Source organism: Aegilops tauschii, chromosome 6 (genome assembly GCF_002575655.3).
Source record: "Aegilops tauschii subsp. strangulata cultivar AL8/78 chromosome 6, Aet v6.0, whole genome shotgun sequence".
Lineage (NCBI taxonomy): Eukaryota > Viridiplantae > Streptophyta > Magnoliopsida > Poales > Poaceae > Aegilops > Aegilops tauschii.
Window position 1 is genome coordinate 438,228,001 of NC_053040.3, and position 21,863 is coordinate 438,249,863.

Consider the following 21,863-nt stretch of genomic DNA (forward strand, 5'->3'; position numbering starts at 1 on the left):
TCTGAGAGGCATGTCGCGGAAGGAAAAAAAACACATTTTTCCGTGAGGGACGTTAGTGCCTCTCAATTTTTCGCAAGAGACACATTTTTCCTTTTTCGAGAGGGACGACATTGCCTCTCACGGAAGCAAATCCGTGCCTCCATGAGAAAATATATCCGTTCTCTCGCAAAAAAAAACATTTTTTCCCTTTTCGGAGAGGCACGACCGTACCTCTCGCGGAAGCAAATGCACGCCTCTCTTAGAAGGAAAAAAACATATGTTTTTTTCATAGAGGTACGACTGTGCATCTCGCGAAAGCAAATCTGTGTATCTCACGAAAGAGAAAAAAGAAAGAAAATATTTTTTCCTTTTCCGAGGGGCATGACTGTGCCTTTCGCAAAAGTATATCCGTGTCTCCATGATAAATAAATATGTGCCTCTCGTGGAAGAAAAAAAGAAAACTTATTTTCTATAATTTTTTGAATTTACTTTTTGTCCAAATCCTAAGAAAACAAAAGCAATCACCTAAAAGCCCAAAACACGTATAGAAAAATAAATAAATAAAATCCAGAGGGAGCGCCCAGAGCGCGACACATGGCGGCGGCTAAGAGCTCGCCAAGTGGTGCGCTCCTAGCCCACCTAAAGTGATCCGTGCCGGGGCTCCCGAAGGAGTACTCGCTGATTAGTCACTCTTCACTCTCGCACTGCGCGATAAATAGGCGCCCCGTGTTTGATTGTTGTCCCTGCAGGGAAAACCCTATTTGCCGCACCTCACAGCAAAGAGTCGGGGCTCCGCACAAGGGCCCCCGACTAAGCCAGCCCATTTTCCGTTTTTGTTTTGTTTTCTAACTCTTTTTATTTTTCTTTTCTAATTTTTAATTTTTTTAATTTTTTGGTTTTCCCTTTCATTTTTTTATTTTTCAAGTGTATTTTCCGTTTCAAATATTATTCTTGTTTTTGAAAAATTAATTGTGTTTCTAAAATATATTCACATTTTCTGAAAAAATTCGTGTTTAAAAAAGTTCAGGAATTTAAAAAAAATTGTGGTTTCAAAGTTTTGTTCACAATTCTGAAAAATATCGCATTTCAGCCAAAAATACTAATTCAAAAAAGGTTCATGTTTAAATATTGTTCAGGAATATCCAAAAATGTTGGTGGTTTCAAATATTTGTTCATAAATTTAATAAATGTTCCCATTTTTAAATTTTATTGCGTAATTCCAATTAATGTTTAAATCTTATTATTTTTCATATTTTATTTTTAAAGGATTTCTGGTTTTCCTTGTTTTCGAAAAAGTGTTCCAAATCTTTAAAATCTTTTTAGATTTGTTAAAAATTTGTTCGAGCATTTTTATGATTTTTTTACATGTTTAAAAAATGCTTGTGTTTCAAATTGTGTTTGGAATTTAAAATGTTCTTGTTTACAAATTTTGTTCACATATCAAAGTTTTTTCAAAAAATAGTTCGTGCGTTGAAATTTCAAAAAGTGTTTTTGGATCTAGCGTTGCTCTTAGCACGCTGCATTGTAGACACCATCGCACATCAGCTCCACTGGCTGACACCCTTCGTTCATCTGCAGGAGGGCGGGAGTTTTTGATCCTTCAAGGGCGCATTTCTTTCTAATGATTTTCTCTGTGCTACAACAACTGCCAACGGGCTGTCCCAACGAGCCTCCATGTGTGCGTTGGGAAATGCGTCAAATAGCCCTCCTCCCCAAGTACACGGGGAATAAGATCTGCCTCCTTCGATACAACAGTCCCACGTGTCGTGTTTTCTGTTTTTGAAAACAGGTGGACCCATAGGCCATGTTATCAGGGTGCAATCCATACTGCCTGGGCCTCAGACTGTCGATGCTCAAATCATGTGCTTTCCTACACTGTGCACGACACCTGATGCCTTTTGACCCATCTTGCTTCAAAATTGCCCCATCGAAGGGTTAGCAAAGCTCGTGACCAAACGTCTACAACCCTCTCATCCCACAACTAGTTCATGCCGACCAGACAAGCTTCCTCTCAAGTAGAAACATATCGGAAAATTTTCTCTACACTGTGCACGCACAAAAGCACCCGGTATGAGTTTTCGTATTGTGACATCTTACAACACTTGTTCGTCACTTTCTACCTACAAAAAAACAATATGAAATCCAGTGAAAACATGGAAATATTATTCTATTTGGATCATGGGATACACATGATTGAATGCAGTTGCATTTCCAACTTTGCAGGAAGTCCAGAAAATTGCAATCACACACCCACAACCAGCAATTTCTTTCTCTAATAGAAAATTTTGAAAATTTCTGAGCAGTTGGGGTTGTGATTGCCTAGCTCGTGTAGTACGGTGGCTTGCTTGCGAGCGGTGGATGTCGATGCGGCGGCCCCGGAAGGGGGTAAGTGGGTTGTGCATGGCACATCATCTTGGCGGCCCCGTGTTGTGTTGGCCGCCTTGGTTTTGTGTGGTTTGAATGACGTAGTGTTCTTGTGGCACGCTATCTTCACCTTCAATGTTGGGGCGGCCTTGACCTACTCCCCCCCATAGTGCTTTGGTTTCTCTCTCCTTCACCAGCAGTGGGGTTCACGGTGTGGTGGTGTTGCGGTACCCCTTTGGGTTCATTTGGTGTGACCGCGAGTTTGGGTTTGCATGTGTCTTGGTTCCCTCGTTAGCTCCGGCAGCCGGTGGGGTACTTTCTACCCTTTGTGTCCCTTTCTTATCCAGGTTTCCCTAATAATCTGAAAAACTCTCTTTTTCTATATGAATAGACAGAGCTCCTATGGAGGCGGACGAGGAGCACACGGCGACGCACCCCACTAGAATCAAAGACACTCGTGGTTAGTTTTGGGATCAGTGCATGTTTTTGTTTATTTGGCAGCGAAATGGCAATACTACGTACTTGTGTCTGTCAACAGTAAGTCCACACGCATTTAATTCGAGGTAGTGTGTCTGAGAAGCATTGCAAAAATTTGAACGAAGCATTAAATGGCAAAGACTTTGGGTACACATCCATTTAATAAAAATAACTAGGATGAAGCACCGATGGCCTAGCAATTTCGTTTGTGTCAATGTGATGTAGGGGTGGAATTCGAGCCGAGTCGAGCCAGCTCGACTCGACTCGCTAAAGCTCGTTTCATTAACGAGCTAGCTTGACTCGACTCGTTACTATAATGAGCTCAAATCTAAGATTGGCTCGACTCGTATAACTCGCGAGCTGGCTCGTTTAGCTTGTTAAGCTCGTTAAAGATATGAACATCAGACCTTACAAATATGATAAAAAGATTAACTCGGAATTTAGCATGTGCATATGTGGTCACGTACGCATGAGTCTCCTGGGTGGTTCGGCCTTGAGCATCTGGACCTTGTGTTGGGACGCAAGGTGTTTAGTGGTTGTATTTTACTATCCCTAAAAAACATTGATTTTCTTTTACCGAGCCTAACGAGTTACACGAGTACTCGTGAGATTGGCTCGTTTAACTTGGTCTGTAAACGATCTTAAACTAAAGCTCGGCTCGGCTCGTTATTCTTCGAGTTCGAGTCCATTCGAGCCGAGTCACGAGCTACTCATTTAGCTCGCGAGCTTCGAGTTTTTTTTTTTCAGCCCTAATGTGATGGCATACATTAGTTCTAATTGCGACGATTAATTGCACCTTTCACAGAATTATTATTATTATTAAATCTCAGTTTTTTTAGAAGAGATATTACCTGAGATTTTGAATTTTTTTTCTAATATTACTATCAAAAAGTATCTAGAATTATTACCACGAAGTTCTCAAATTTTCACTTAAGATAAAAACAACATGGAATGTGTTCTATCTCTCGGATTTATTTACATAATTTGTTAGGAATTACTAGTATTGAAAGAAATTTCAGAGGAATTAGTATTGAAAAAAATTTCGGAGGAAATTATGTACGGGCACATGGAGTTGTGTTTGGATGTCAACTAACGTACATGCATGGAAGTTCTGACTTGGTCCCACATGCATGCATGCATTTTCCGAACAAAATTTACTCTTGGTTCATTAATACTTAGCATGTCGAGCTTATCCGGATAGATAGGCCAACAAAGTCACTGCTCGTACCATATGTCAAGGCAGTTTCTAAACGAAAGTTAATCCTGGTTGTTGGGCGTTGGCATGTGAGAAAGACATGTCAGAACAGAAGCGCAACTTGTACTTCATATGATATGGAAACTGCTGGGTAACTGTATCCAATTGACCGTAATACAGTGGTTGGGATTCTGAGGCAATTGAATGGGCGAGATTCCAGTGGGCATAGTCTCGGTGTGCTCCTAGGCATTTTCGGAGCTCCTATCGATTTCTTCTTCTATACTACTTGGCATATCTCTACGACAAGTAGTACATTTCACTACTCCCCAAACATTTTTTTCTGTCACAGTAGCTACAGATTTATTAACACTAAAAGTAAGAAAATGCAATGTTGAAAATTTAACACAGGGGTTTATCCTAGCTCACCAAATGGTATTTTCTAATTCCATCCTCCTCTCACCAGTACTCGTTAGTATTACGTGTCGATGCATCATGTGCCTCCACGGATGCGAAGCATATCACAGCGCGGTATTATAAAATACGTTGTGATCTGGGCCGGATGTCAGATTTATGATTCTACCCAAAAATCATCAGAATAGTAACCTAAACCTAACAATTAACTAGAGTGACTTATTGTCCCAGCAAGCAATCTCTGTAGTGACTAGTGAGACATGAAGAGTAAACAGAAACTTTACGAACCTTCTGCTTTGGTTATATATCACGCTTGATTAGTCACTCCCCCTCAACGTCAAGCTAGGGGCGGTTAGAGGTTGAGCGGATGGTAGGAAGTAATTAAGTCGCAAAGAAAGCTGAGAGCTGAGCTCGATCGAGAACATCATTTCCAAACCTTGAATATTACTGCCTCCGTTTGTAATTACTTGTCACAGAAATAGATGTATCTAAACATATTTTAGTTCTTGATACATCCATTTCCGAGACAAATAATTCCGAACGGAGGGAGTACTGTACATGTTGCCTTTAATTTGGTTTGTTGCTATATTTGTTTCATTTCTATCCACCACAATCGCATCATGGTGCGAGGACCATATATAGAGCCCTTGTTCGATCTACTACAAGTATGTGCAGTACGTGCGCGTCTCTCCCTCACTTTCGCCCTTCCTCATATGGAGTACTTCACGCTCCCATATTACTACCACTTCGGCCTATGCCTCTTCCTGTCTATCCTCTTCCATGGCGTCCTACGCGCCACCGCCAAGCAGCCCCGCCTGAGGCTGCCTCCCGGCCCGTGGCAGCTTCCGATCATCGGCAGCCTGCACCACCTGCTGCGCGGGCTCCCACACCGCACCATGCGCGACCTGTCCCTTCGCCACGGCCCGCTCATGATGCTCCGGGTATGCGAGCGCGTGGCCATCGTCGTCTCCTCCGCCGAGGCCGCAAGGGAGATATACAGGGGCAACGAGGCCGCGTTCTCGGAGCGGCTAACCAGCCCGGGCATCGACGAGCTCTACAGGCATGGCCAGGGGATTGTCTTCGCGCCCTACGGCGACCACTGGCGCCTGCTCCGCCGGATCCTCATGATGGAGCTGCTCAGCGCGCGGCGCGTCGAGGCGTTCCGACGGATCCGCGAGGAGGAGGCGGCCCGCCTCGTCTCGACGATCCAAGCGACGTCTTCGCCGTCCGACGGCCGGCTCGTGAACATCGACGAGCGGCTCGACGAGTTCATGACAGACTCGGCCGTACGCGCCATCTTCGGGGACAGGCTGCCCGACAGAGGCGCGTTCCTGAAGATCGTCAAGCAAGGAGTGGGCCTGTCGTCGCTGTTCGACCTCCGGGACCTCTTCCCTTCGTCGCGGCTAGCTCGGCTTCTGCCGCGCAGCGGCAAGGCGGAGCGGCAGCGTCAGGAAACGTTCAGGCTCATGGACAACATCCTCAAGACCCGCGAGGAGAGGAGGATGGGTAGAGAGGGAGACGACGAACAGGACATGGTTGACGTGTTGCTGAGGATCCAGAAACAAGGCAATACGCGAGTTTCCCTATCCGACGGAGTCATAAGGGCACTGCTCACAGTAAGCTCTATCGATCTTAAAACCAAAGTTTCAAATAACGGGTTATGACAAATAGTGGCAGAAGCTAGCGCGCTATTTAAAACCATGCTTAAAACTCGAACGTTTCCGTTTATTATGCACCATCACAAAGTTCCACCGTTCTTCTGGATTTGCCAATCCTAAATTGCATGAAACCAAAATTTTCATCAGTCCGTTTTTTTTTTCCGAGAGAAAGCAAATTGCGTACATTAGCTTTATGGACGGTAGAAATTAGTTGGAAGGATTACATCTGATGGCCAAAATCATACTCGGTTGGCACATCCACACCTCCACTCTACACTCATCTTAAGCTACTACTCAACAAAGTTTTGGACTCCTCTTCCTCGCGCCGAGGCCCACAGCTAGCATGATCTCTTGATGTATTTTATCGGCAGTGTCCCATTAATTTGCTATGTTATATCTAGAGAAGACCCTTCCGTTTCTCTATTTTCATAGGTTCCAACATATAGAGGTACAGAATGAGTCAAACCTTTTCGATTTTAGCTAGGAGAGGAGAGATGGTGCCCTAGTCAGAGAGGGCCCCGGCTCCTTTCTGCCGATAAAAAGGTGGGGTGTGACTAAATCTCACTCGATTCAGATTTTACTCATCTGACATCAGCATAGGCTGTTTTGCCTGTTTTACCATTTCTTTTTTTCTTCTTGTTTTGTTTTACTCTATGGCCAACGAGAGATGAGCAACTGTAGTTGCATGGCTGACAAAGGATGTGTTGTTGTAGTTTTCTTTTGCGGGGTGATGTGTTGTTGTAGTTGCACGCGTTGCATGACTGACGGTGATGTGCAACTATAGTTGTATGCGGAAAAAAGATAAAAGTAGAAACCAAAGAACGATGTAAATCATGCACCAAAGAATGAAAAAAATAGAAAAGAAAAAATCCGTATGAATCTCCGCGTAAAGAGATGATTATAGTGTGGATTGAGATTTAACTAATTCTCAATTGATCGAGAATTAGCAAATATGTAAAATTATGTGGTTCCCATTCAAGTCACGTTATGTCTTCTCTTTTCATTTTTGTAGCCCTCTGTAACTCGAGATGTCACATAGCGTCCATCTAGATCGAATCCTTCTTCTTTGATAATTTCACAGTCTTCTGATCAATTTTACTTGTATCCCAACAGGATGTCTTCGCTGCGGCACTTGACACCACAACTACTATTCTACAATGGGCGATGGCTGAACTAATGATAAACCCAAGAGTCATGCGGCGGGTGCAATCCGAGGCAGATTATGTTCTAGCAGGACATGCCACAGTACAAGAGGCCTCACTAAAAAGCATGCAATACCTCAAGGTGGTTATTAAAGAGACCTTGCGACTACACCCTCCTGCCTCGCTCTTCCCTAGAGTGTGTGTGCAAGACTGCAAGATTCAAGGATACGACGTACCACGAGGGGCTACTATGCTAACCAACACATGGGCAATCTCTAGGGACCCGAAGTATTGGAATGAGCCAGAAAAGTTCATGCCAGAGAGATTTGAATGCGATGGTGTTGCCGACTTCAGAGGTTTGGACTTCGAGTTCACTCCTTTCGGTGTTGGGCGGAGGATTTGCCCTGGGATTGATTTTGCATATGCAAACATTGAGATTGCATTGGCTAGCCTAATTTACCATTTTGACTGGGAGCTTCCTCCCAGAGTGGACCCAAAGGAAATAGACATGACAGAGGTGTTTGGAGCAACTGTTCGACGGAAGGCTGAGCTATTTCTGCGTCCCATTCCTCGTGTCCCCCTCTAGATGAATAACATTTGCAGAACCACATACTCTTTAATATATGCAGCTCACATATATGTACCTTATGCAATCATAATATAAATTTCTATAAAGTACTGTTTGATATGCACATTTAAGAAAATTAACATGTAATCTTTTACAAGAATACCCTTACACGCTTTGTAGTTTTGTGTGGCAAAATGGCTTTCATAATGTCTTACTCCTGGAATAATTGTAGACATTTGCTCCGGTCTACAATGCCCTTATCTATGACAAAGGTTATTGTTAATAATGGTCAAAATATTGGTTCTAGTGTACTCCCTAAGGCTGGCCATAGTTGTGGTATCTTAGTCGGTATCATGAACTCGGAACTAGCAAACACGTTGATGTGGCAAACAATTAAAAAGGAGAGATGGTTAGAATAACATAGGTAGATACCGTATCTAATAAATGTACTGCTACTATGTGTCATGCATGACAATAAATAAGATCGCATATGATACTATTTTGTGATACTATGCACTGTGAAGATAGTATCATACACTAGTATCATATGTGTGATACTAATATATGATACTCCCCACTATGAGTAGCCTAAGACTGGTCATGGTAGGAGTAATTCAGCTAGTAACATAGCGCATTTCAAGACAAGTTTGGTTATGTGGCATGTATTTAATGAAAAGAGAGATGTTTAGAGTAACATAAATATGTTACTGTAACATAACGCAACCCAAAACAAAATGAGTTTAGAATCTAATAAATGCAAGCATCTATGGTACTACTTTTATGTGTTTTTAGGTTATGAAAATAGTAACTTTGACACTAGTCTAAGTTACCCCCACTATGACTAGTCTAACACATCTACCATAGGTGATTTTTTAAGGAACTCAATTATTGGTTTCCCAATGTCTGCATCGATGCAATGGACACAACCCACCAAATCCACATTTATGACATTTAGCAAAAATATAAGGTGAACTCTTCTCTTATTCACTTCTTATTTGGGAAGTTCATTTTTTAGGGAAAATCGTTTTTTGTGTGGAAGTTCACCTAAGGTTTTTGTTATCGATCAGTGAATTCGGTTACCGCCAGGTAACCGCGTTTCTTTATCCCCTGCGGTAAATATAGTTACAAGCAAAAAATAATGAGTTTTTTGAAAATTTTAAATTTAAACGCTTCCTTTATACGTAAATAACAAGGCATCTCTATGTAACATAACACCACAAGCAATGGTGCAATGGTAAATTGGTGCGCTGCTCACCTAGAGGTCACCGGTTATACTTTGGTTGCGCAGTTTTTCTCGTTGTTGGCTTTTTAGATGCACATATCACAAACGACAAAAATATAGTTGGCCGTGTGGGTTAAACTGACAATCTGGAAGAATGGAAGAATGCAGAAGTTGTGTTGGTAGCAATGTTTAATACTAGAGAAGTTGAATATATCTTTATCTATGTAAGAAATTTGATTATAAATTTTGTCTGAAATGTGTCCGGTATTCTTTATTTTAGCATCAGTACAGACACAAGCGCTCATATACACGCGCATACACTCACCCCTATGAACGCACACACGCACACCCTACCCTTATGAGCACCTCCGAGAGACTGAGCCGGCATATCATCTTGCGATTTATGAAGTCACCGTAGGCGCCTCGTCGTCGACGGAAACGTCTCCTCCCACGGAAGCACTGCGTTGGTTCGCGTGTCCGGTATTTTTGGTTACCGTGGGTTGGGAAGTTCACCTCGTCCATGATGGAAAGTTCACATTTATTTCCCGGAATTCAGCGGTTAATGTCATGAAGTTCACTCCATGCAGTTCATAGAGATTACTTCCACTTGAGAAAAAGATTGCAGAATTGTTAGATTGTACGTGATTGCAGAATATTTTTTGAAAATCAGTAATTTACCAGGGATAGGATTTGTGGCACACAAGTGGAGGGCACGCGGTCCTTGGTGCCTTCTTTTTATTTTGGCTTCCGGCTTTCAAAGTTTTATATCTTCTAAATGAAAATTCCAAATTAAGTTTGGTTTTCATAATCTTGTTTCTCATGGCCAGCGCTTTCAAATAAAATCCATTCTCAATATATTTTGTTCACTTAAAAAAATATTGTAAGTTTCAATGTTGAAACTTAGTACGAGCGACCGATAAAAACAATTATTTTGCGTTTATGACCGACAAAAAAAATTACTTGAAATTATATCTCTGAAACTGGTTGAAACTTGGCAGTTTTAGATGCAAAAACCGTAAGTTTCATTGTTGAAACTTTAAACTTTTGAGGGATTTTCTTTTCTACTATGCCCTCGTGTGGGATTGAACTACTACGTTAATCATGGGGCAAAACAAGCGGGCGGCAGGACTTCACTACTAGGGAAAACCTTATACACAGAATCTTAGCAGCAACGCGGCACAAAAAGAGGCGCTACTGCTAATTAGCAGTAGCGAGGTTAAGAAAACCACGCTACTGATGTAAAGTTAGCAGTAGCGCGTGTTGTCTAAACCGCGCTGCTACAAAAATCCACCGTCAGTACCCAACAACCTAAGTTTACCAGCAGCACGGTGTCACGATGCGCGCTACTGCTAATGCAATAGTAGTTGCGCGCTTTTTAGTCACGTCGCTGCTGCTAATTTTGAAATTGTCCACACGGTTGGCCCGTTTAGCAGTACCGCGTGTGACGAAAGGGTGATGCTGCTACGCTCTTAGCAGTAGCGCGTTTTCCCTCTAGCGCTACTGCTAAGACGCAGCACCCCACCACCTTTTCCCACCCGTCCTCCCTTTCCTCCCTTTCCCCTACCTCCCACATCCTCCCTCTCTCACTCTTCTTCTTCCTCAATACTTCTCCCCCCATTACTCTCCCTCTTCTACCTACCTTTCTCTCTCTTCATTACTCCTAGCTAACTACACCACCTCCATTAATGCATCTCCTTTCTCTTTTTCCTTCCCCCTCCACTAGTTGAAGTTGTCTCCTCCCAAATTAGCTAGCTAGGTAGATGTAGCATTTAGTTAAGTGACCTATTTGCCCCCTAACTAGATCTATCTTTTTCAAGAAGAGCTTTGTGCACTTTTGATCTCCCTACATCATCATCTCCACCGTGTGCTAGCTCGATCTCGAGATAGAGGTGATTAAAATTTCATGCTTTTGCAAAATGGAAATATGTGTATGTGTGTGATATGATAATTGGACAATATGATGGAAATTGTGTGTGTGGCATGAGTTGACGCCAAATTGTGCTTTTTGAGTTGCCTATGTTTTGCCTAAATGTCGATTTATTTTCGTTTCGGCGAATTTCGGGCAAACTCTAGATCTATATGTCCTATTTTTAGGGAATGTCATGCCGAATTTTTGTATGACTTTGATCCATGCACGCATTTTTATAATCAATTTGTTTATTATTACCGTGCAGACATTCATGATGGTCAGTGGAACGATGGTGGACAGGTGGTTGCGGTCGGCGGTGCAGGACATGAAAGAAAATAACCGGACAGAGGTTTTATGTCCGTGTCGAAAATGCAAAGGAATAGTTTGGCTCGACCCCTATGACGATGGTCGTGTCGAAGCGCACTTGCTCACGACTGGTTTCATGGATGGCTATACTCGGTGGATAATTGAAGATGAGGATGACAATGTTGAGGACGCCGACGGGGCAAGCAATGACGACACGGGGCAAGACGAAGAGATGATCGATAATGGCGGCGGGGAAGAGGCCGGACATGGAGGCGGAGAAGGGGACGGACATGGCGGAGGAGAAGGGGCCGGACATGGCGGCGGAGAGAACGACGTGGACTCCACGCAGCAGAGTTCGTCGGTACTAAGATCAATCGTGCGGGACCCTCATGTTCAAGCACTGCTTCGCAAGAAGACGAGTACTGAGAGAGCTGCTTCTAGAGAGGAGGCTAAGCTGGAGCAACTAGTGGTAGACTCGAACACTCCATTGTATGATGGTTGCAATCCTGAGGTGACCCGCTTGAGTTTCACGCTCCAACTCCTGAAGACGAAGGCTAAAAACAAATGCACCGACACTAGCCTCGATGAGCATCTCAAGTACCTAAAGGATGTTCTTCCCGTGGGGAATCTATGTCCTACTAGTGTTGATGAGGCCAAGAAGATCATGTGCCCTCTTGATCTGCCGCACGTTAGAGACCATGCATGCATCAATGATTGTATAATTTATCGGAAGGAGCACGCGGAAAAAATGAAGCTGTATGGTGTGCAATGCTTCTCGATACAAGAAGGCCGGGAAGAAATGTCCCCGGAAAGTTGTATGGTACTTACCGATCACTCCCCGTCTCCAGCGGTATTTCGTAGATCCCAAGGAAGCAAAACTAATGCGCTGGCACGCGGAGAGGAAGAAGCCCGACGATGGAGATGATCCGAAGCTGAGACACGTCAAGGATGGAAGCCAGTGGAGAGCGTTGAACAACTTCTATCGGTATTTAGAATGTGATGCAAGGAACATCGTGCTCGGCGTGTGTACCGATGGCATGAATTCGTTTGGCAACCAGAACACCAACCATAGCACATGGCCCGTGTTTGTATGGATGTACAACCTCCCCCCTGGTTGTGCATGAAGTCAAAGTACATTCACACATGAGCACGCTTATTCAAGGGCCGAAACAACCAGGAAATAATATTAATTTGTATCCGGGGCTACTTCAAGCAGCAATTTGTTTATTGATCATCAACAATTGGAACAGTCTGTAGTAATCTATAACTAACGCAAACTTCTGGAACTCCAAAAATCAGCCAAAATAGGACGACCTAGACAATTTGTTTATTGATCGGCAGCAATTGGAATCAATATTTTATCACGTTGTGGTGATTTTCAACAATTATTTTCGTGAACAGAAAGTTTCTGGAATTTACAGCAAGATCAAATAACTATCATCCAAGAAGATCCTATAGGTTAAACTTGGCACAAACACTAATTAAAACATAAAAACACATCTAACCAGAGGCTAGATCAAACATTTATTCCTAAACAAAAGCAGAAAGCAAAAAAACTAAAAATAAAATTGGGTTGCCTCCCAACAAGCGCTATCGTTTAACGCCCCTAGCTAGGCATAAAAGCAAGGATAGATCTAGGTATTGCCATCTTTGGTAGGCAATCCAGAAGTGGCTCTCATAATAGATTCATAAGGTAATTTTATTTTCTTTCTAGGGAAGTGTTCCATGCCTTTCTTTAATGGAAATTGGAATCTAATATTCCCTTCCTTCATATCAATAATTGCACCAATCGTTCTAAGGAAAGGTCTACCAAGAATAATAGGACATGAAGGATTGCAATCTATGTCAAGAACAATAAAGTCTACGGGCACATAGTTCCTATTTGCAACAATAAGAACATCATTAATTCTTCCCATAGGTTTCTTAATAGTGGAATCCGCAAGGTGCAAGTTTAAAGAGCAATCATCAAATTCACGGAAACCTAATAAATCACATAAAGTTTTTGGAATCGTGGAAACACTAGCACCCAAATCACACAAAGCATAGCATTCATGATCTTTAATTTTAATTTTAATAGTAGGTTCCCACTCATCATAGAGTTTTCTAGGGATAGAAACTTCCAACTCAAGTTTTGACCTCTTCATTACCACTTTTATCAATTTTAGCATCAAGATGTAAAAACTCCAAATTTTTGGAACGCCTACTAGGTAAAGGTGGATCATATTCAGTCTCATCATTATCAAGATTCATATTGCAAAACAAAGATTTAATAGGGGACACATCAATAACTTTTAGATCTTCATCTTTGTTTTCAAAGTTTTCCGGCTTAGCGGCCATCTTATTAACTAAGGTGGCATGCTTATCCGATATTTCAGCTATTAACTTCTCAAGATGAGCAATTTGGGATCTCAAACCATCAAACTCTTTAGACATATCATATCATCGAGCTCTTTATTCATATAACTCATAAAGCTTTTTTGTTCCTTAAGCTCGTTTCTAAGGAAATTTTTATGTTCAAATTGTAAGACCATGAAACTCCTAACGTTGCTTTCGATCTCTTCTAGCCTTTTAAGGTGGGGATCACCAAATCTTGGTAGAGCCATCGAGACAAACAAGCAATCCAACACACGAGCGAACGAGAAGCAAGCGAGAAAGAGACGAACAAGAAAGAGAGGGCAAATAAAACGGCAAGGGTGAAGTGGGGGAGAGGAAAACGAGAGGCAAATGGCAAATAATGTAATGCGGGAGATAAGGGTTTGTGATGGGTACTTGGTATGTTGACTTTTGCGTAGACTCCCCGGCAACGGCGCCAGAAATCCTTCTTGCTACCTCTTGAGCACTGCGTTGGTTTTCCCTTGAAGAGGAAAGGGTGATGCAGCAAAGTAGCGTAAGTATTTCCCTCAGTTTTGAGAACCAAGGTATCAATCCAGTAGGAGGCCACGCACGAGTCCCTCGCACCTACACAAACAAATAAATCCTTGCAACCAACGCGATAAGGGGTTGTCAATCCCTTCACGGTCACTTACGAGAGTGAGATCTGATAGATATGATAAGATAATATTTTTGGTATTTTTATGATAAATATGCAAAGTAAAATGGAAAGCAATAAAAATAACTAAGTCTTGCAAGATTAATATGATGGAAAATAGACCCGGGGGCCATAGGTTTCACTAGTGGCTTCTCTCAAGAGCATAAGTATTACGGTGGGTGAACAAATTACTATTGAGCAATTGACAGAATTGAGCATAGTTATGAGAATATCTAGGTATGATCATGTATATAGGCATCACGTCCGAGACAAGTAGACCGACTCCTGCCTGCATCTACTACTATTACTCCACACATCGACCGCTATCCAGCATGCACTAGAGTATTAAGTTCATAACAACAGAGTAACGCTTTAAGCAAGATGACATGATGTAGAGGGATAAATTCATGCAATATGATATAAACCCCATCTTGTTATCCTCGATGGCAACAATATAATACGTGCCTTGCTGCCCCTACTGTCACTGGGAAAGGACATCGCAAGATTGAACCCAAAGCTAAGCACTTCTCCTATTGCAAGAAAGATCATCTAGTAGGCCAAACCAAACTGATAATTCGAAGAGACTTGCAAAGATAACCAATCATAAATAAAAGAATTCAGAAGATTCAAATATTGTTCATAGATAAACTTGATCATAAACCCACAATTCATCGGTCTCAACAAACACACCGCAAAAGAAGATTACATCGAATAGATCTCCACGAGAGAGGGGGAGAACATTGTATTGAGATCCAAAAAGAGAGAAGAAGCCATCTAGCTAATAACTATGGAACCGAAGGTCTGAGGTAAACTACTCACACATCATCGGAGAGGCTATGGTGTTGATGTAGAAGCCCTCCGTGATCGATGCCCCCTCCGGCGGAGCTCCGGAACAGGCCCCAAGATGGGATCTCACGGGTACAGAAGGTTGCGGCGGTGCAATTAGGTTTTTGGCTCCGTATCTGGTAGTTTGGGGGTACGTAGGTATATATAGGAGGAAGGAGTACGTCGGTGGAGCAGCAGGGGGCCCACGAGGGTGGAGGGCGTGCCCAGGGGGGTAGGCGCGCCCCTACCTCGTGGCCTCCTGGTTGATGTCTTGACGTAGGGTCCAAGTCCTCTGGATCACATTCATTCCGAAAATCATGTTCCCGAAGGTTTCATTCCGTTTGGACTCCGTTTGATATTCTTTTTCTGCGAAACTCTGAAATAGGCAAAAACAGCAATTCTGGGCTTGGCCTCCGGTTAATAGGTTAGTCCCAAAAATAATATAAAAGTGTATAATAAAGCCCAATAATGTCCAAAACAGAATATAATATAGCATGGAACAATCAAAAATTATAGATACGTTGGAGACGTATCAAGCATCCCGAAGCTTAATTCCTGCTCGTCCTCGAGTAGGTAAATTATAAAAACAGAATTTTTGATGTGGAATGCTACTTGGCATAATTTCAATATAATTCTTCTTATTGTGGCATGAATGTTCAGATTTGAAATGATTCAAGATAAAAGTTTAATGTTGACATGAAAACAATAATGCTTCAAGCATACTAACTAAGCAATTATGTCTTATCAAAATAACATAGCCAAAGCAAGTTATCCCTACAAAATCATATAGTCTGGCTATCCTCCATCTTCCCCACACAAAATATTCATATCATGTACGACCCCGGTTTTGGCCAAGCAATTGGTTCATACTTTTAACGCGCTTTAGCGTTTTCAACTCTTACGCAATACATGAGCACAAGCCATGGATATAGCACTATGGTGGAATAAGGTATAATGGTAGGGGTTATGTGGGAAGACAAAAAAAGGAGAAAGTCTCACATCAACGAGGCTAATCAACGGGCTATGGAGATGCCCATCAATTGATGTTAATGCGAGGAGTAGGGATTGCCATGCAACGGATGCACTAGAGCTATAAGTGTATGAAAGCTCAAAAAGAAACTAAGTGGGTATGCATCCAACTTGTTTGCTCACGAAGACCTCTGGCATTTGAGGAAGCCCATCATTGGAATATACAAGCCAAGTTCTATAATGAAATTTCCCACTAGTATATGAAAGTGACAAAATGAGAGACTCTCTGTTATGAAGATGACGATGCTACTTTGAAGCACAAGTGTGGTAAAAGGATAGTAACATTGTCCCTTCTCTCTTTTTCTCTCATTTTTTTATTTGGGCCTTTTCTCTCTTTTTTGGCCTCTTTTTTTTAGTCCGGAGTCTCATCCCGACTTATGGGGGAATCATTGTCTCCATCATCCTTTCCTCACTTGGGACAATGCTCTAATAATGATGATCATCACACTTTTATTTAGTTACAACTCATGAATTACAACTTAGAACAAAATATGACTCTATATGAATGCCTCCGGCGGTGTACCGGGATATGCAATGAATCAAGAGCGACATGTATGAAAGAATTATGAATGGTGGCTTTGCCACAAATACAATGTCAACTACATGATCATGCAAAGCAATATGACAATAATGGAGCGTGTCATGATAAATGAAACGGTGGAGAGTTGCATGGCAATATATCTCGGAATGGCTATGGAAATGCCATGATAGGTAGGTATGGTGGCTGTTTTGAGGAAGAAATAAGGAGGTTTATGTGTGATAGAGCATATCATATCACGGGGTTTGGATGCACCGGCGAAGTTTGCACCAACTCTCAAGGTGAGAAAGGGCAATGTGCGGTACCGAAGAGGCTAGAAAATTGCGGAAAGGTAAGTGTGCGTATAATCCATGGACTCACATTAGTCATAAAGAACTCATATACTTATTGAAAAAATTTATTAGCCCTCGAAGCAAAGTACTACTACGCATGCTCCTAGGGGAAGGGTTGGTAGGAGTTAACCATCGCGCGATCCCGACCGCCACACAAAGGAAGACAATCAACAAATACTTCATGCTCCGACTTCATTACATAACGGTTCACCATACGTGCATGCTACGGGAATCTCAAACTCCAACACATGTATTTTTCAATTCCACAATTACTCAACTAGCACAACTATGATATTACTACCTTTATATCTCAAAACAATTATCAAGCATCAAATTTCTCATGATATTATTTAAAGCAAATTGGCATGCTATTTTAAGACTCTCAAAATAATATAAGCGAAGCATGAGAGATCAATAGTTTCTATAAAACAAATCCACCACCGTGCTCTAAAAGATATAAGTGAAGCACTAGAGCAAAAACTATATAGCTCAAAAGATATAAGTGAAGCACATAGAGTATTCTAATAAATTCTGAATCAAGTGTGACTCTCTCAAAAGGTGTGTACAGCAAGGATGATTGTGGTAAACTAAAAAATAAAGACTCAAATAATACAAGACGCTCCAAGCAAAACACATATCATGTGGTGAATAAAAATATAGCTCCAAGTAAAGTTACCGACGGAAGTAGACGAAAGAGGGGATGCCTTCCGGGGCATCCCCCAGCTTTGGCTTTTAGGTGTCCTTAGATTATCTTGGGGTGCCATGGGCATCCCCAAGCTTAGGCTCTTGCCACTCCTTGTTCCATAATCCATCAAATCTTTCACCCAAAACTTGAAAACTTCACAACACAAAACTTAACAGAAAATCTCGTGAGCTCCGTTAGCGAAAGAAAACAAAAGACCACTTCAAGGTACTGTAATGAACTCATTATTTATTTATATTGGTGTTAAACCTACTGTATTCCAACTTCTCTATGGTTTATAAACTATTTTACCAGCCATAGATTCATCAAAATAAGCAAACAACACACGAAAAACAGAATCTGTCAAAAACAGAACAGTCTGTAGTAATCTGTAACTAACGCAAACTTCTGGAACTCCAAAAATTCAGCCAAAATAGGACGACCTAGAATTTTTTTTTATTGATCAGCAGCACTTGGAATCAATATTTTATCACGTTCTGGTGATTTTCAACAATTATTTTCGTGAACAGAAAGTTTCTGGAATTTACAGCAAGATCCAATAACTATCATCCAAGAAGATCCTATAGGTTAAACTTGGCACAAACACTAATTAAAACATAAAAACACATCTAACCAAGGCTAGATCAAACATTTATTCCTAAACAGAAGCAAAAAGCAAAAAACCTAAAAATAAAATTGGGTTGCCTCCCAACAAGCGCTATTGTTTAACGCCCCTAGCTAGGCATAAAAGCAAGGATAGATCTAGGTATTGCCATCTTTGGTAGGCAATCCATAAGTGGCTCTCATAATAGATTCATAAGGTAATTTTATTTTATTTCTAGGGAAGTGTTCCATGACTTTCTTTAATGGAAATTGGAATCTAATATTCCCTTCCTTCATATCAATAATTGCACCAATCGTTCTAAGGAAAGGTCTACCAAGAATAATAGGACATGAAGGATTGCAATCTATGTCAAGAACAATAAAGTCTACGGGCACATAGTTCCTATTTGCAACAATAAGAACATCATTAATTCTTCCCATAGGTTTCTTAATAGTGGAATTCGCAAGGTGCAAGTTTAAAAAGCAATCATCAAATTCACGGAAACCTAATAAATCACATAAAGTTTTTGGAATCGTGGAAACACTAGCACCCAAATCACACAAAGCATAGCATTCATGATCTTTAATTTTAATTTTAATAGTAGGTTCCCACTCATCATAGAGTTTTCTAGGGATAGAAACTTCCAACTCAAGGTTTTCTTCATAAGATTGCATCAAAGCATCAACGATATGTTTAGTAAAAGCTTTATTTTGACTATAAGCATGTGGAGAATTTAGCACGGATTGCAACAAGGAAATACAATCTATCAAAGAGCAATTATCATAATTAAATTCCTTGAAATCCAAAATATTGGGTTCATTAATATCTAGAATTTTAGCATCAAGATCTAAAAACTCCGAATTTTTGGAACGCCTTCTAGGTAAAGGTGGATCATATTCAGTCTCATCATTATCAAGATTCATATTGCAAAACAAAGATTTAATAGGGGACACATCAATAACTTTTAGATCTTCATCTTTGTTTTCAAAGTTTTCTGGCTTAGCGGCCATCTTATTAACTAAGGTGGCCCGCTTATCCGATATTTCAGCTATTAACTTCCCAAGATGAGCAATTTGGGATCTCAAACCATCAAATTCTTTAGACATATCATCGAGCTCTTTATTCATATAACTCCTAAAGCTTTTTTGTTCCTTAAGCTTGTTTCTAAAGAAATTGTTATGTTCAAATTGTAAGACCATGAAACTCCTAACGTTGCTTTCGATCTCTTCTAGCCTTTTAAGGTGGGGATGACCAAATCTTGGTAGAGCCATCGAGACAAACAAGCAATCCAACACACGAGCAAACGAAAAGCAAGCGAAAAAGAGACGAACGAGAAAGAGAGGGCAAATAAAACGGCAAGGGTGAAGTGGGGGAGAGGAAAACGAGAGACAAATGGCAAATAATGTAATGCGGGAGATAAGGGTTTGTGATGGGTACTTGGTATGTTGACTTTTGCGTAGACTCCCCGGCAACGGCGCCAGAAATCCTTCTTGCTACCTCTTGAGCACTGCGTTGGTTTTCCCTTGAAGAGGAAAGGGTGATGCAGCAAAGTAGCGTAAGTATTTCCCTCAGTTTTGAGAACCAAGGTATCAATCAGTAGGAGGCCACGCACGAGTCCCTCGCACCTACACAAACAAATAAATCCACGCAACGCGATAAGGGGTTGTCAATCCCTTCACGGTCATTTATGAGAGTGAGATCTGATAGATATGATAAGATAATATTTTTGGTATTTTTATGATAAATATGCACAGTAAAATAGAAAGCAATAAAAATAACTAAGTGTTGGAAGATTAATATGATGGAAAATAGACCCGGGGGCCATAGGTTTCACTAGTGGCTTCTCTCAAGAGCATAAGTATTACGATGGGTGAACAAATTACTGTTGAGCAATTGACAGAATTGAGCATAGTTATGAGAATATCTAGGTATGATCATGTATATAGGCATCACGTCCGAGACAAGTATACCGACTCCTGCCTGCATCTACTACTATTACTCCACACATCGACCGCTATCCAGCATGCACTAGAGTATTAATTTCATAACAACAGAGTAACGCTTTAAGCAAGATGACATGATGTAGAGGGATAAATTCATGCAATATGATATAAACCCCATCTTGTTATCCTCGATGGCAACAATACAATACGTGCCTTGCTGCCCCTACTGTCATTGGGAAAGGACACCGCAAGACTGAACCCAAAGCTAAGCACTTCTCCTATTGCAAGAAAGATCAATCTAGTAGGCCAAACCAAACTGATAATTCGCAGAGACTTGCAAAGATAACCAATCATACATAAAAGAATTCAGAAGATTCAAATATTGTTCATAGATAAACTTGATCATAAACCCACAATTCATCGGTCTCAACAAACACACCGCAAAAGAAGATTATATCGAATAGATCTCCACGAGAGAGGGGGAGAACATTGTATTGAGATCCAAAAAGAGAGAAGAAGCCATCTAGCTAATAACTATGGACCCAAAGGTCTGAGGTAAACTACTCACACATCATCGGAGAGGCTATGGTGTTGATGTAGAAGCCCTCCATGATCGATGCCCCCTCCGGCGGAGCTTCGGAACAGGCCCCAAGATAGGATCTCACGGGTACAGAAGGTTGCGGCGGTGGAATTAGGTTTTTGGCTCCGTATCTGGTAGTTTGGGGGTACGTAGGTATATATAGGAGGAAGGAGTACGTCGGTGGAGCAACAGGGGGCCCACGAGGGTGGAGGGCGCGCCCAGGGGGGTAGGCGCGCCCCCTACCTCGTGGCCTCCTGGTTGATGTCTTGACGTAGGGTCCAAGTCCTCTGGATCACGTTCGTTCCGAAAATCACGTTCCCGAAGGTTTCATTCCATTTGGACTCCGTTTGATATTCTTTTTCTGCGAAACTCTGAAATAGGCAAAAAACAGCAATTCTGGGCTGGGCCTCCGGTTAATAGGTTAGTCCCAAAAATAATATAAAAGTGTATAATAAAGCCCAGTGATGTCTAGAACAGAATATAATATAGCATGGAACAATAAAAAATTATAGATACGTTGGAGACGTATCAGAGGACCCGTGGAGAAACCGTGGAGATCTATTCAATGGTCACGCTGAGCATCGAGGACCTCCACGTAAGCGGAGCAGTGCCGAAATCGATGAGCTCTTGAAAAACTGGAAGGAGTGCCCTGCGCCGGGAAAGACGATGCAAAAGGCGCCGGAGCCGCTACTGAAGGTATGGAAGACGAGGTCTGTGTTCTGGGACTTGGAGTACTGGCACAAACTCGATACACCTCATTGCCTTGATCAAATGCATATCTGTAAGAATGTCCTTGAGAGCTTGATCGCGACACTGATGAACATGCCGGATAAGACCAAGAATGGGCCGAAGGCAAGAAAAGGCTTGCAAGATTTGAAAATCAGGGAAGATCTGCAGATGCCGCCCCGTAAAATGTCAGACGAGACAGAGACGGAGATAGAGGCGCGGGAGAAGAAGGCCAAGAAAATAAAGAAAGAGGATTATTGCCCCCCTTCTTGCTTCACCTTAAGTCAGGCTGAGATCGGTCAATTCTTTAAGTGCCTTACCGGAGTCAAAGTTAGTTCCTGTTAC

The 21,863-nt window shown here is 41.7% G+C and overlaps 1 protein-coding gene across 1 annotated transcript; it reads left to right on the forward strand.

The window, feature by feature from the left end:
* Positions 1–5,016: 5,016 nt before the first annotated feature.
* On the forward strand, positions 5,017–7,918 carry LOC109772481 (desmethyl-deoxy-podophyllotoxin synthase). The gene is given in 4 exon segments (XM_073502383.1): positions 5,017–6,042; positions 7,198–7,329; positions 7,382–7,423; positions 7,426–7,918. Coding segments are annotated over 4 exon segments (1,557 nt in total). The 5' UTR covers positions 5,017–5,046; the 3' UTR covers positions 7,813–7,918.
* The last annotated feature ends 13,945 nt before the right edge of the window (positions 7,919–21,863 follow it).